We start from the raw sequence: 12,333 nt of genomic DNA, 5'->3' as shown, positions 1-12,333 counted from the left end.
TCAATTCTCGATATCGAGAATTACGGATTTATTTGAAACGCATGTCATGACACGGCGAAACGTGCGGAAACAAGGGTGGGTTTCCCCGTTATTTTCTCCCGACTCAGATGACCGATTGAGCCTAAATTTTCACAGCTTTGTTATTTTATATATAAGTTGTGATACACGAAGTGTGGGCCTTTGGACAATACTGTTTACCGAAAGTGTCCAATGGCTTCAACTCTTTGTGAAATCCACCCCCGGTGCTGGAATGACTATGCCTCTGCAGTGTATTGCCATGCACTGCCTACCCATAATAAGATATTAATCTTGGCCCTATTCTTTCCACAGCAATCTAGTCATGCTCCACCCCTTCCGACCCAGCCCCGCCCTCCGGCAGCCGACTCGCATTCTTTCAGCCAACGACAAGCACCCTCCCCACCAACAAATGGAATGCTCCAGCCAACGAAGGTCAGCAGCCCCGATCCCAACAGCCTGGAAGGGATGATCGGAACGCTGGTCCTAGAAGGGTTTAGGAAAGAGGATATCGCTAAAGCTCTTGACATCTCTCAAAATGACCTCAAGATGGCCCGGAAGATTCTTCAAGGTTTCTCAGCTCCGGCCAGCTCCATGTAAATCTTAGCTCAGCATAATACAGGCAAGAACCAATAACCCCCTGCATTGACCGCCATCGTTGCTGTCAAACAATGGAAACGTGTACGCGCTGCGCACAGGACTCCTGACTCTTAGCCAATAATAGCTCTTCATTGACCTCGATGAGGGCGCTGTTGTGTGGGCTTGTGACGTCATATGCAAAGGGTCATTATAAAGCAAGTAACACTCAGTTTAAAAAAAGCCTAGATTTGCGCAAACGATTTCGTTTTTTTTACATGTTACTGGAATTTTTCAAATCGAGACAAAAACAGCCTTTTATATTTTAAATGGAATTTTTGGAGTAAAGACTTTTGAAACTCTATGTCCACAGCTGACATAGAGGGCATGCACAGCAGACACAGACAGCATTTGAGCTCAGCATTCTCTATGTTCTATTTCTATATTGATACTCCATGTACACAGCTGACATAGAGGGCGTGTACAGCAGACACAGATGACAATTGAGCTAAGTATTCTCTGTGTTCTATTTCTATATTGATACTCCATGTACACAGCTGAGATAGAGGGCGTGCACAGCAGACACAGATGACAATTGAGCTCAGCATTCTCTATGTTCTATTTCTATATTGATACTCCATGTACACAGCTGACATAGAGGGCGTGTACAGCAGACACAGATGACAATTGAGCTAAGTATTCTCTGTGTTCTATTTCTATATTGATACTCCATGTACACAGCTGACATAGAGGGCGTGCACAGCAGACACAGATGACAATTGAGCTCAGCGTTCTCTGTGTTCTATTTCTATATTGATACTCTATGTCCACAGCTGACATAGAGGGCGTTCACAGCAGACACAGATGACAATTGAGCTAAGCATTCTCTATGTTCTATTTCTATATTGATACTCCATGTACACAGCTGACATAGAGGGCGTGCACAGCAGACACAGACGGCAATTGAGCTCAGCGTTCTCTGTGTTCTATTTCTATATTGATACTCTATGTCCACAGCTGACATAGAGGGCGTTCACAGCAGACACAGATGACAATTGAGCTAAGCATTCTCTATGTTCTATTTCTATATTGATACTCCATGTCTACAGCTGACATAGAGGGCGTGCACAGCAGACACAGATGACAATTGAGCTCAGCGTTCTCTGTGTTCTATTTCTATATTGATACTCCATGTCTACAGCTGACATAGAGGGCGTGTACAGCAGACGCAGATGACAATTTAGCTCAGCGTTCTCCTGTGTACTATTTCTTTGGTATTTTACAAAAGTGTTTTTTTTTGTCTCTCCACAATATACAAGACACTAAAAAATGTGTGTTTGTTAGAATGTTTAAAAAAAGATCAATTCAGTCTTAGTACATTACAGTACTATGCAGTCAACCTGGAGGCTGGCCTCTATGGGTGGTAGATAAAGTCTGTGATCCTGACCTTGAGGTCAGAGGTCAAAGTATAGGTCATAGTTAGGTTCTGACTTAGTGCTGCGCTTTCCGTGTAAATGAAAAAAAAAATCAATTTGAATCCTTAAATGGATTTGTGTATCGTATGCAGGGCTTGAGTTTGGGATGAAAATCCACAAGACCAAATGGCTTGTAGCGCAGAATGTTCGAATATTGGGCCAGAATTATTTTTTTTTTTCAAGGTAAGGACCAGAACCAAAATGAGAAGAAGAAAAAGTCTGCAAGATTTTTACTTTTACTTATAAACTGGTGGTCTGGTTTGCGTTGTGGTATCTTTGCACTGCTGGATCTTTGCAATGCTGGAGAAAAACCAAGGGGGAACGTTTTTATTGAAGCAAGCGCCATGAGCACTTTTTGTGTGGATACTGGCGCTATAGAAGAGGTCATTATTATTATTATTATCTTTCCTCCCCTTCTAGTACCTCTAGGACCCCGGTTTGAATCACGCCGAGGGCACTACATGGATCGGGTTTCAGTTCTTATACGACTGTGTGGGTTTTCCCTGGAATATTTCTCTGGAGTTTTCCTCCCACCTTAAACTGAAACTTCCTTCCTTGTCTTCTCTCCATTGGGTTCTTGGCTGGTATAGTGATGAAAATGGCTTTTCTGATAGTCCTTGGCTTCACAACCACACCAGAATAAATCTAATCAATCAAATCAAATGAAAACTTGTCTTTGTTTGAACAAACATTAAGAGAAGATTCCTGTCATTTTTTGTACTATGGTTGTGTAAACTTCAATACAGATCAGAATTTAAAAAACTAATAATAATAATAGTAATAATAACCTGTTTTTATATAGCGCTTTTCATGCCCGAGGGGTGTCTCAAAGCGCTTCCGACATAATTACCCCTGGTCACTGGGCCTTAAATCATTCCTTAAACCATCTCAGCTCCCTGGGGAGTATACAGCCTGTGCTCACTATAACTTATGCGCTACTCCGCTAAAAGAATCACATGAACCATCTCTTCCCTCACAGGTACCCGTTTACCCCTGGGTGGAGACAAGCAATTTTAGTTAACTGGTTAAGTGTCTTGGTCAGGGACACAAGTGTCACGACCGGGATTCGAACCCACACTCTGCTGAACAGAAGCATCAGAGCTTGAGTTCGGTGCTCTTATCCACTCGGCCACGACACCCCAGATACTACTCTACAATTAAAAAACAAGACTGCTGGACTTGTCTGGTCATTAGTTTACTGGCCCAATACTAAAATCCCTGGCCTCAGGTCTGCGGTCACTGTTGATACAGTGTTAATTGCGAGCTCTAGAAAACTCTTGTCGTTTTCGTTTATTATTTTCTTCACAGAGTCCTTAGAAGAATTAGTAGGAAGTATTAGTGAAACAAAGTTATTATTTTACCCAGATAATCACACTTCAAGTTGATATGTAAATAGTATTTGTTTATTTTGCCTGTTTCATCTCTCATTTTGTTAAGAGGAGCTGTGGACAATTAAGAAAATTGTGTAAAGTTTACTTAAGATTTTATTGTGAATTATTTAATTTGCAATAAATGCTGCATTAATGCACACTAAGCACTTTGACGTACAAAAAAAAATACAAGTATAATACAAGAATGTAAGTATAGTTTTACATGAAACTGAAAACGACAGAGAAACTCAGTTTGGGCAGTCGACTTTAAACGTACAGGGTTTTTTTCCTCTGTACGAAACTACATTTTGTGTATCGTGTAAAAAATATGTATAAATATATAATCCACACTGTGCTTTTCCTATAGTATATATCTATGTTTTCTAAACTAAATACAAGGGTACTAAACATTGCAATGAACTGTATGTAATTTGAGAAACCGAGGAAGGCATCTGAGCCCAATTTCATGGAGCTGCTAAGCATGAAAATTTGCTTAGCATGAAATTTATTCCTTGATTAAAACAGGATTACCAACCAAATTTCCATTTGTTGCATATTGCCTGTTACTGGTATTCAGCTGTTAATTGCCTATCTTGACAATCAAATAGAAATTTGGGTGGGAAATCCTATTTTTATCAATGCAAATATTTCATGCTAAGCACATTTTTGTGTTTAGCAGCTCTATGAAATTGGGCACGGATAATTTTAACTTGATTCAGATTCTGATTTTGAAAACTGAGATTCCTCGCTATATACAGAAATAAGTTGTGACCTTTGACCTCTACAACAATCTTGTATCCTCCCCCCTTGAAACCAAACCGAAGGCAAAGTAGTCTGACCCCTTTTCTTAAAGGCAGTGGACACTATTGGTAATTACTCAAAGTAAATATTAGCATAAAACCTTACTTGGTAATGAGTAATGGGGAGAGGTTGATAGTATAAAACATTGTGAGAAATGGCTCCCTCTGAAGTAAAAGTTTTTTGAGAATGAGGTAATTTTTTGAGAAAGAAGTAGTTTTCCAAGAATTTGATTTCAAGACCTCAGATTTAGAATTTGAGGTCTCGGAATCAAGCATCTGAAAGCACACAACTCCGTGTGACAAGGGTGTTTTTTCTTTCATTATTATAACTTTGATGACCAGTTGAACTCAAATTTTCACAGGTTTGTTATTTTATGCATATGTTGAGATACACCAAGTGAGAAGACTGGTTTTTGACAATTACCAATAGTGTCCAGTGTCTTTAATCTAAGAAACAGTATTTGTTTTTGTTATCGCAACTGTGATGTTTTATCACATGAACTCTTTCAGTGCACGCTTTTTGTTTAAATTTTGAGCCTAAAATGCCCAGCTTTTTTAGGTTTTTCAAAAATTATGTGTCACCCAAATCTCAACAAGTCTTTCTCACAAAACAAAATGTATCTTGCTGATTTGAATGTCTAGGTACATCCCAAAGTTTAACATCTATTACATCCCAAAGTTAGTAGTATTTTTTAGTGATAATGCCCTCTCGTGATAACATATTGGTCGTATGTACAATTATGACACTTTTTAAGTCACAAGAAAGACTGTACATGTACAATATTTCTGGCTTATTCAAAAAACATTAAACAGATCGTACATGTTTGAGCATGGCACTGAAAGAGTTAAGCAGAAAGTCTCAAACTTAGGGAGCGTCTCAAAAGTCGGAACGGTAGGAACGTTCTTTTTGGATCGCAAGAGTATCCCCGCCGCTTTTGTCCGTTCCACAGGACCGGTCTTTTGGAACGCTCCGCGTATACTTTGTCATGATGTTGCGATCCTGCGGGCATATGCCCGCAGGAACGTTCTTTTGCGCTAGGAACGTGCCGACTTTTGAGACGCTCCCTTACAGGGGACCAGTCATAAAACCTTAAGATTGAATGAAACATTTAGCTAGTATCCTCGTCTCATCTCAGGCTGGGTTTAAATTGGTGGTTATGGCTATGGCTTATTGCTAAGGGTGTGTCTATGGTCATTCTATGCTTCAATGCTTGTTTATATGATGCTGAAGCCGCAGCCACTTCATTTAGACATGGCTTAAAGGGTCTGGGTACTTTTTGCACGACACAAAACACAGTGTCCACAGATTTACATTAAACTTCCACAGTTTGAAGATAATGATGGTTGAAAGCTTCCCTTAAATTATTACTTACTGAGGTGATGTAGTTTTTGAGAAATGAATATAACAATTAGTCACGATATAATTTCTGTAACATTGTCTTTCTCATTTCTCAAAAACTACTAATATCGTTATCTTCTAACAGTGTAAGTTTAATGTAACTATTTGGCCATTGTGTTTTGTGTTACACAAAAACAGTGTAAGTTTAATGTAACTATTTGGACATTGTGTTTTGTGTTACACAAAAAGTACCCCGGTCCTTTAAGCAATGTTTATCCTTTGTTTGCCTCAATGAAATCAGGCGCAGCTGAACCATGGCGCTATTAAAAGTAAATGGTTTCTCTCTCGAGCTATCGTGGTGTTATTTCGCACAAAGTGTCTATGTCTTTTTATACTCTCAATATTTACAGCAATTTCTATTTTCAGATTTTTTGACAATTTGTGTAGCAGTAATGTAATATGTATTGTACTCTTCGAATGAACTTATAATCTTAAAACCACATTAAATAAAATGGTAAACTTTTGTCATGCTGATAAAGCAACTTCATATTTGACCCACATAATCAGGATTTTGTCGACAAAAAGCCAAACAATGTTCCTACCTTTAATTTAGTAGATAATGAGAATTATGTTTTGAAAAAATATTTGTTTTCGTTTAGTTTGTAGCAACAAGGTTGTAGGGGGAGAGTTCAGTTCGGTTTTTGTCAATGACAAAGAATAACATTTTTGGGAGATTATTTATGATAATCTTTTTAATTCTTTTAGAGTTGTATCCTATCTTAGTCGCATTTGTTTGGGTTGTTTGTCAGCTTGTTTTTTTTATTTTTTTTTTTTTTTTTTTATTTCTCAAAATAATTGGGTGACTATCACAGAATGTCACAAAATATTAACTGCATGTTTCCTCAAAACAAATCATTGAATATGAATTGTAAATTGTTGTGTACCTAAAATAGTTTAAAACTTTCTTTTGGGGTTGAATGAAATATTACTGAATTTTTGTCATATTTTTCTTACAAATGTAGCTTGTGAGTACGAAGCAGTTCTTGCGGGAACGAAACACAATTTTTCATTTGTCTTTTGTAAACAAAATGGTTCCATAGTTTCCTAATTATTGTATAAAACAAGGAAACTATTGCATTGTATTGTAAATATAAATACATGTATTAGTTTAATCTATGAATATTTCTCATTTTCAGAAGTATTTTTGATTTTGTTTTTTAAATGTTATTTTGTCGATCCGTTTGCTTAAAAAAATTATGCTCTAGTACTATATATGTAAATAATGTAAAATGGCAAATATTGAAATGGGAGTGGAACTGGTGGCAGATACTGAAAAATAATTAGGTAGGATTGGAAACTTTGCATGGTGGAAAAAGGATATAGTAAAAAGTTTGCGGTAACACCTTGTAATGATAATCTCTAAATGAGTTGGGGTGGTTCTGATCGACGTTTAGATCAGTATGCTCTGATCATCTTCTGGAGAAAAGAAAAAGACGATCAAAGCATACTGATCGAAATGTCGAGTTGAAACCATCGGGTTCTTTTCAGAACCACCCCAACTCATTTAGAGATTGTTACTACATGGTGTTACCGCAAACCTTTTACTATAATTTTCAAAACTAATTATGTTATAACTTACTGAGAAAACAGCATTGTTTTGTAGATGTTGCAAAAAGAAAAAGGGGCCAAAATAGACTTATAGATTGTAACAATCATTGATGCATATTTTTTGGCTTGCCAGCCAAGTTACTGTTCTATTCCAAGATTTGATAAGAATATTTAAAAGTATGCCTTAAAAAAAACCTGTTTTTACAATTATTTTTTATTTCTTTTGGTTTATTGTGAGCTCCAATGATTTATAAAAATTCTTTTTGCATCTTAATTACAGGCTAAATGCAGGCCTGGAGTTAAACGGATGCCATTGTTCCTGGTCTTGGCCTTGGTGCCCCTTCAAAAGTGTCCAATAGTCTTTTTAGATTTTCCAGTGGAAGTGAAATCGGCCTTGCCCTCTCAAAGTGGTATTGTGCCTTTGATAATACAAGTATGGAATTTTGTGCACAGTAGAGTTTGCCAACAGAAACATATTTGGCTAACAAGCAATGGTAGCCATTTTGAAAATTAAAAAATTTCTTATTTTTGTTTTACCTAAACAATTTTCAAAGGATAAATTTACGATGGACAGGTCCTTTTGCCACATAATCGTTCTCATGACATACTCGGACTTTGTGCCAAATTCCATGCTTGTATCATCAAAGCAATTCACCCAATAATTTCCCAGTGGGCAAAACGTGTTGTGTTCAAATACGCATAATTTTGTTTATTGATCATTATTACAATTGACAATGGTTTTCGGGTGTTTGATTTGTTTTCTACAACATTTGAATTTTAAAACAGTTTACTTCTTATTTTCATTAAAGTAACACGTTGCCTCGGATCGGACGAGTTGGTCTATACAAAAGCGTTTGAAACCGTTTGTTATGAAATGCATATGGTTAGAAAGATGTTTTTAAAGTAGAATATAATGATCCACACAAGTATCACTCAAAATTGCCAGTGTTCCTTTTACGTCACAAACTAACACGGTAAATTTGACTCCCATAAATGGCCGATTGTGTTAGTCGATATTTGTGTAGATCATTGTATTCTACTTTACAACATCTTTCTACGATGCATTTTATAACAAACGGTTACAGAACGCTTTTCAAAGACTAACTCGACCGATCCGAGGCAACGTGTTCCTTTAAGATACAGGTGTTGTGCAGGCAGAACTATGTATTGAGAGATTTGCGACAACTTGCAATTAGAAAAGACATTTACGGTTTATAAAATAACTGCATGTGCGCACACAGTGTGCAAAACTAGACTTCACTTTGTATCGTGCTACATTTGGACCAAAAATTACGTCCAACAACCAAGTAAAAACAGAACTCATGTATGTTGCACCCTCCATGTCACAAATATCTCACTACACAGCTCAGACTACAGAGAACACAATTGGCAATGAACAAGGGTTTGAAATCAAGGGGCTTTCTATGTCTTTTGCCCAGACTTAAATTTCGATCTCTTTATCTACTTGATTATGTTGACAAAAAAGGATAAATAACACCCAGTCTGCCAAGTGAGTGTACTTATGCATTTCGCGCAAAATTCCCCAGAATAAAAAAAAAAAGATACTTTTCAGCAAATAAGCCAACAATTTACTCGGCCAAGGGTACCAATATCAAATCTTAGATGGTAACTTGTTTGCCTAGCAAACCAATGCACATTAAATTTTAACTGGTAACCTGCCTGCAAAGCAATGTTTCCAGACGCGCTTGTAGTTGCTCTTTGTGGAATACATGTAGACCCCTTGGAATCGTGCATGCATGCACGCACGCATGCACCATGCAAAAACTCAGCCGTTCCAAAGCCCTTCCACTACATGTAATGTAGGTCAATCAATTTATATTGTTTATGTCCCAAATTTAAAAGCTACTTGTTTTTGTGTATATTGTGTCTTAACCCTCCTACTTTCTCACCATTCATTTGAATGAAATTATGCCAGCCTGCGATATGATTGCAAACATTACAGTCAACCCTCCTACTGTCTGACCATTTAAGTGTGTCCACTGATAACTATGCCAGCCTGCAATTGAATACGATGTTGTGAACGAATACACACTCCACAAATATATGTACCATGTACATGTACATGAAGTTGTGTGACAATCCACAATCCATGCAGACTTTATTCTGTTTCAAAATGTTTGGTGTCCTCGCTGAAAAATGGTAACAAGTGTAAGAGTAGGAGGGTTACTTACATTAATCAAATCAACTAAATGCAATTATGTAAGCCTACAATTATTATTATAACTTGTGTCAAATTTACATTGCTACTGTGAATGTAAGTAACAATTATATTACATTTATTCTATTACTATTATGTGCTTATTATTAGAAAATAAAATCTAAATGAACAAATGCCTTGAAACGCTGGACTGTGTACCTGTCATTTTATTATCAAGTTATGTGGTTTTTCTGTAGTTGGTAAACCAGAGTGGGGTACAGTAGCCCCCTCTCACTCAGAACCCCTTGCCCAACCCTCGCCCTCCAAATGAGATTGGAAAATGCACAAATAATGGTACAATAGGGCCTACATTAAACAGCCCCCCCCCCCCCAACGGAAATGTCTGATTACACTGCAGTCTTTCAGCACTGGTTTACGCTTCACCGTTATCCAAGCTAATTATAGAGCCAAGAGCTTGGCCCAACTTCGTAGAGCTGCTTAGTAATGCGTGATTTCCATTTCATAGCGCTCCTTATCTTTAAAAACACACGAAAAGGCATGCTTACCTTCCAGTGATTATTGCAACAAAAATTAATGACGTAACAATACAAATCCATGGGAACACGCAAGATGGTTGCTAATTTTCTTCCTAACCTGTGAGTTACGCTTGCACCTTAGCAAATGTTTCTGCTGTACAGTTAAGCACGAAAATTTGCTTACCATTAAGCAGCTCTATGAAATTGGGCCCTGATTTTAAAAGCAGAAAGGTTTTATTTTAAAATAAAACATAAGCCAAACATTTAGGTAATCGGCCACAAACGTATTATTTTTAGTTGCTAGGTTACCAGCCAAAACTCATTGAGGAGTGTTTGGGCGGGTAACTTTTGGAGTAGCAGCAGCGCTGTGTGTTGGGCCCTCAAATAATGACCCAGAAGTTAATTCTTTCTCAGAGTTGCACAATAACAGGCGCTTCTTCATCTGGCATTGCTTCAAAGTCCCACTTAAACCTCTTTGTCAAACTGTCCTTAAACTTCCTCCCCTTGTTCTTCAACTGTTCTGACACGTCCGACGCCTGTAAGTTTGCAAAGAAACCTTGAAGTGTTGAGGTTAAAAAATTGTCTCTTGAGACGATGTCGATGAAGAAGTCAGCTGGGACTTCTTTAAGCTGAAAGTGCAGCATACTGATCAAGTTACTGTAGAGGTCTTGATGGGTCGACAAGGCTTCCTCAGAGGCGCAGAGAATGTGGACGAGTTGTTTCCACTGTTCGAATCCATCGTAAACCTGTCCAATCAGAAAGCACACAAAGGCAAATTGAATCTCTGCCAAGATACCGTTTGCGTTGTCTGGGTAATGAGTCCGTAGCATTGTTTTCAGCGTGTAACTAAGATCCATGCAGTATTTGGTGACGTCGGCAGGGCTCGCCCCGTCTGGGTAATTCTTCTTCGGGATCGCACTGAACCTGATTTCAGTTCCTGGTTTGCAGTGCATTCTGGGGAGAAGATCCTCTGCCGTGGCACTAGAGTCCTCAGCTGTTTTCCGCTGGCTCTCGGCAAGTTCAGCCCTCTCCGCCGTCGTTGCTGTCTTATCATCCGCAATCAACTGAGGCGCTGAGAAGATCTTGCCACAAGAGGGCATCCACGTCTTGACCAAGTTCTCAGTGATGTGGCTCGTCAACGACACCCATTTCTTTAAGCTCTCGTATGGATAAGACCCGAGGAATGGATCAAACTCTCTGAGTCGTCCCCTGTACTCTGCCTTCTCAGCGTCCTCCAAGTGATGCTCTACTGCGTCTTCGTCTCGTTTGCTCCAGCTCAACATCATCATCTCTTCTTTCTGGAAGCAGTGGAAGAACCCCATCCTTGGCGCAGTACTTCGATCTCTCACATTGACAGCGCTGTAGTACACAAAGTGTACCCCCGGCGGGATCATCTTCACACCCTTGAAATTCTCGGCTGTGTTCCATGTGTTGTAGTCGATGCCGAACTCGGTGCCGAGGGGGACGTTGAGAAAGATGAGTGTAGCGCCCTCACTGAAGAGTTTCCTGGCTATTTCTTGCGTCATTTGAGGAGAGGATTCTGCCATGGTGGCACTTTGTTGATTTCTTGTTTGTCTGTTGATAATCATTAATATTAATATTAGCTGGACAGTATGCAAAATTAACAAACAACTGAGTGTATGATTTTAGTAGTATTTGCACCGTCACTGTGGATAAAGAAAATTTGTTTAACTTTTAGGCAGGGCCTAGATGCTTTTGCAGCTTTTGATTGATCATGTTGATGATATTGATAGGCTATTATATGTTTGTGTAGACCTGCAGTGCAGGGCTCTGTATCTGTTTTTTAACAATTTTGACATTGTACTGTTGTATGTCTTCAAACTGGGGCTCTGCGTACTCAGTTTCGTGTGAAGATGCAAATGTCAAGTAAGTATGGATAACTTTCCGTATGGCGCCACCACTTTTTCACTCATTTGTACAAGGGATATATCAATCAGGTAAATTAGATACTATATTATTTTATTTCGAATGAAAAAGTGGTGGCGCCATACGGAAACTTTTCCGTAAGTATACTGCAGCAGGTTCTCCCACTTACCAGTCAGTGTGAGTGCGTGTGATCTGGTGATGGATAATTGTTTTTTTATATATTTTTTTATTAACATTAATCTATTAGTGTAACTTTTTTAGTTTTAAATTTTAGTTAGTTGAAACATTTGTTTTGTTTAGAGTTTCGGTCACTTTTTCACTTACCTTAGTTCAGTTCACTAGTATTTGCCTTCAAAAGTTTAATTATAAAGTTTGTACATGATCACGGTCTTACCTTAACCTGGAAATGTTGATCTTGTTTACATCTCTTGCACTTCGAAACAATACACAGAAGCAGATGAGAAACGCACGCCTTATGTAGCGCCCTCTCTAGCCATACGCCGTGTAATCTACACGCCACGAACCCATGCAGTATAAGGAGGTGTTATTTCCCTCCGTGTTTGGAAGAA

General features: G+C 38.4%; 2 protein-coding genes across 5 annotated transcripts in view; one reads left to right on the top strand and one right to left on the bottom strand.

Annotated features, from left to right (window-relative positions):
• Positions 1-5,237, top strand: part of LOC139951566 (E3 ubiquitin-protein ligase CBL-C-like) — a 36,582-nt gene extending 31,345 nt beyond the window's left edge. For all 3 annotated transcript variants that reach the window (XM_071950510.1, XM_071950509.1, XM_071950511.1), the window contains one exon: positions 331-5,237. In XM_071950510.1, coding sequence (XP_071806611.1) covers positions 331-615 — 285 coding nt within the window. In that variant the 3' untranslated portion in view covers positions 616-5,237. The remainder of the gene's footprint in view (positions 1-330) is intronic.
• A 147-nt stretch (positions 5,238-5,384) lies between these two features.
• Positions 5,385-12,226, bottom strand: LOC139951576 (protein AAR2 homolog). 2 transcript variants are annotated; one of them, XM_071950533.1, is made up of 2 exons: positions 12,159-12,226; positions 5,385-11,452 (listed from the first exon to the last, which is right to left on the bottom strand). In XM_071950533.1, the coding sequence occupies exon 2, from the start codon at positions 11,422-11,424 to the stop codon at positions 10,288-10,290; it is 1,137 nt and encodes a 378-aa protein (XP_071806634.1). In that variant the 5' UTR covers positions 11,425-11,452; positions 12,159-12,226; the 3' UTR covers positions 5,385-10,287. The 2 variants fall into 2 exon arrangements, with proteins under 2 accessions (XP_071806634.1, XP_071806635.1); XM_071950534.1 differs by lacking the exon at positions 12,159-12,226 and adding an exon at positions 12,089-12,151.
• Positions 12,227-12,333: the final 107 nt, after the last annotated feature.

The sequence above is a fragment of the Asterias amurensis genome, chromosome 19 (genome assembly GCF_032118995.1).
Source record: "Asterias amurensis chromosome 19, ASM3211899v1".
Classification (NCBI taxonomy): domain Eukaryota; kingdom Metazoa; phylum Echinodermata; class Asteroidea; order Forcipulatida; family Asteriidae; genus Asterias; species Asterias amurensis.
Note: the sequence above shows the minus strand (reverse complement) of the source record. Positions and strands in the feature narration are given on the sequence as shown.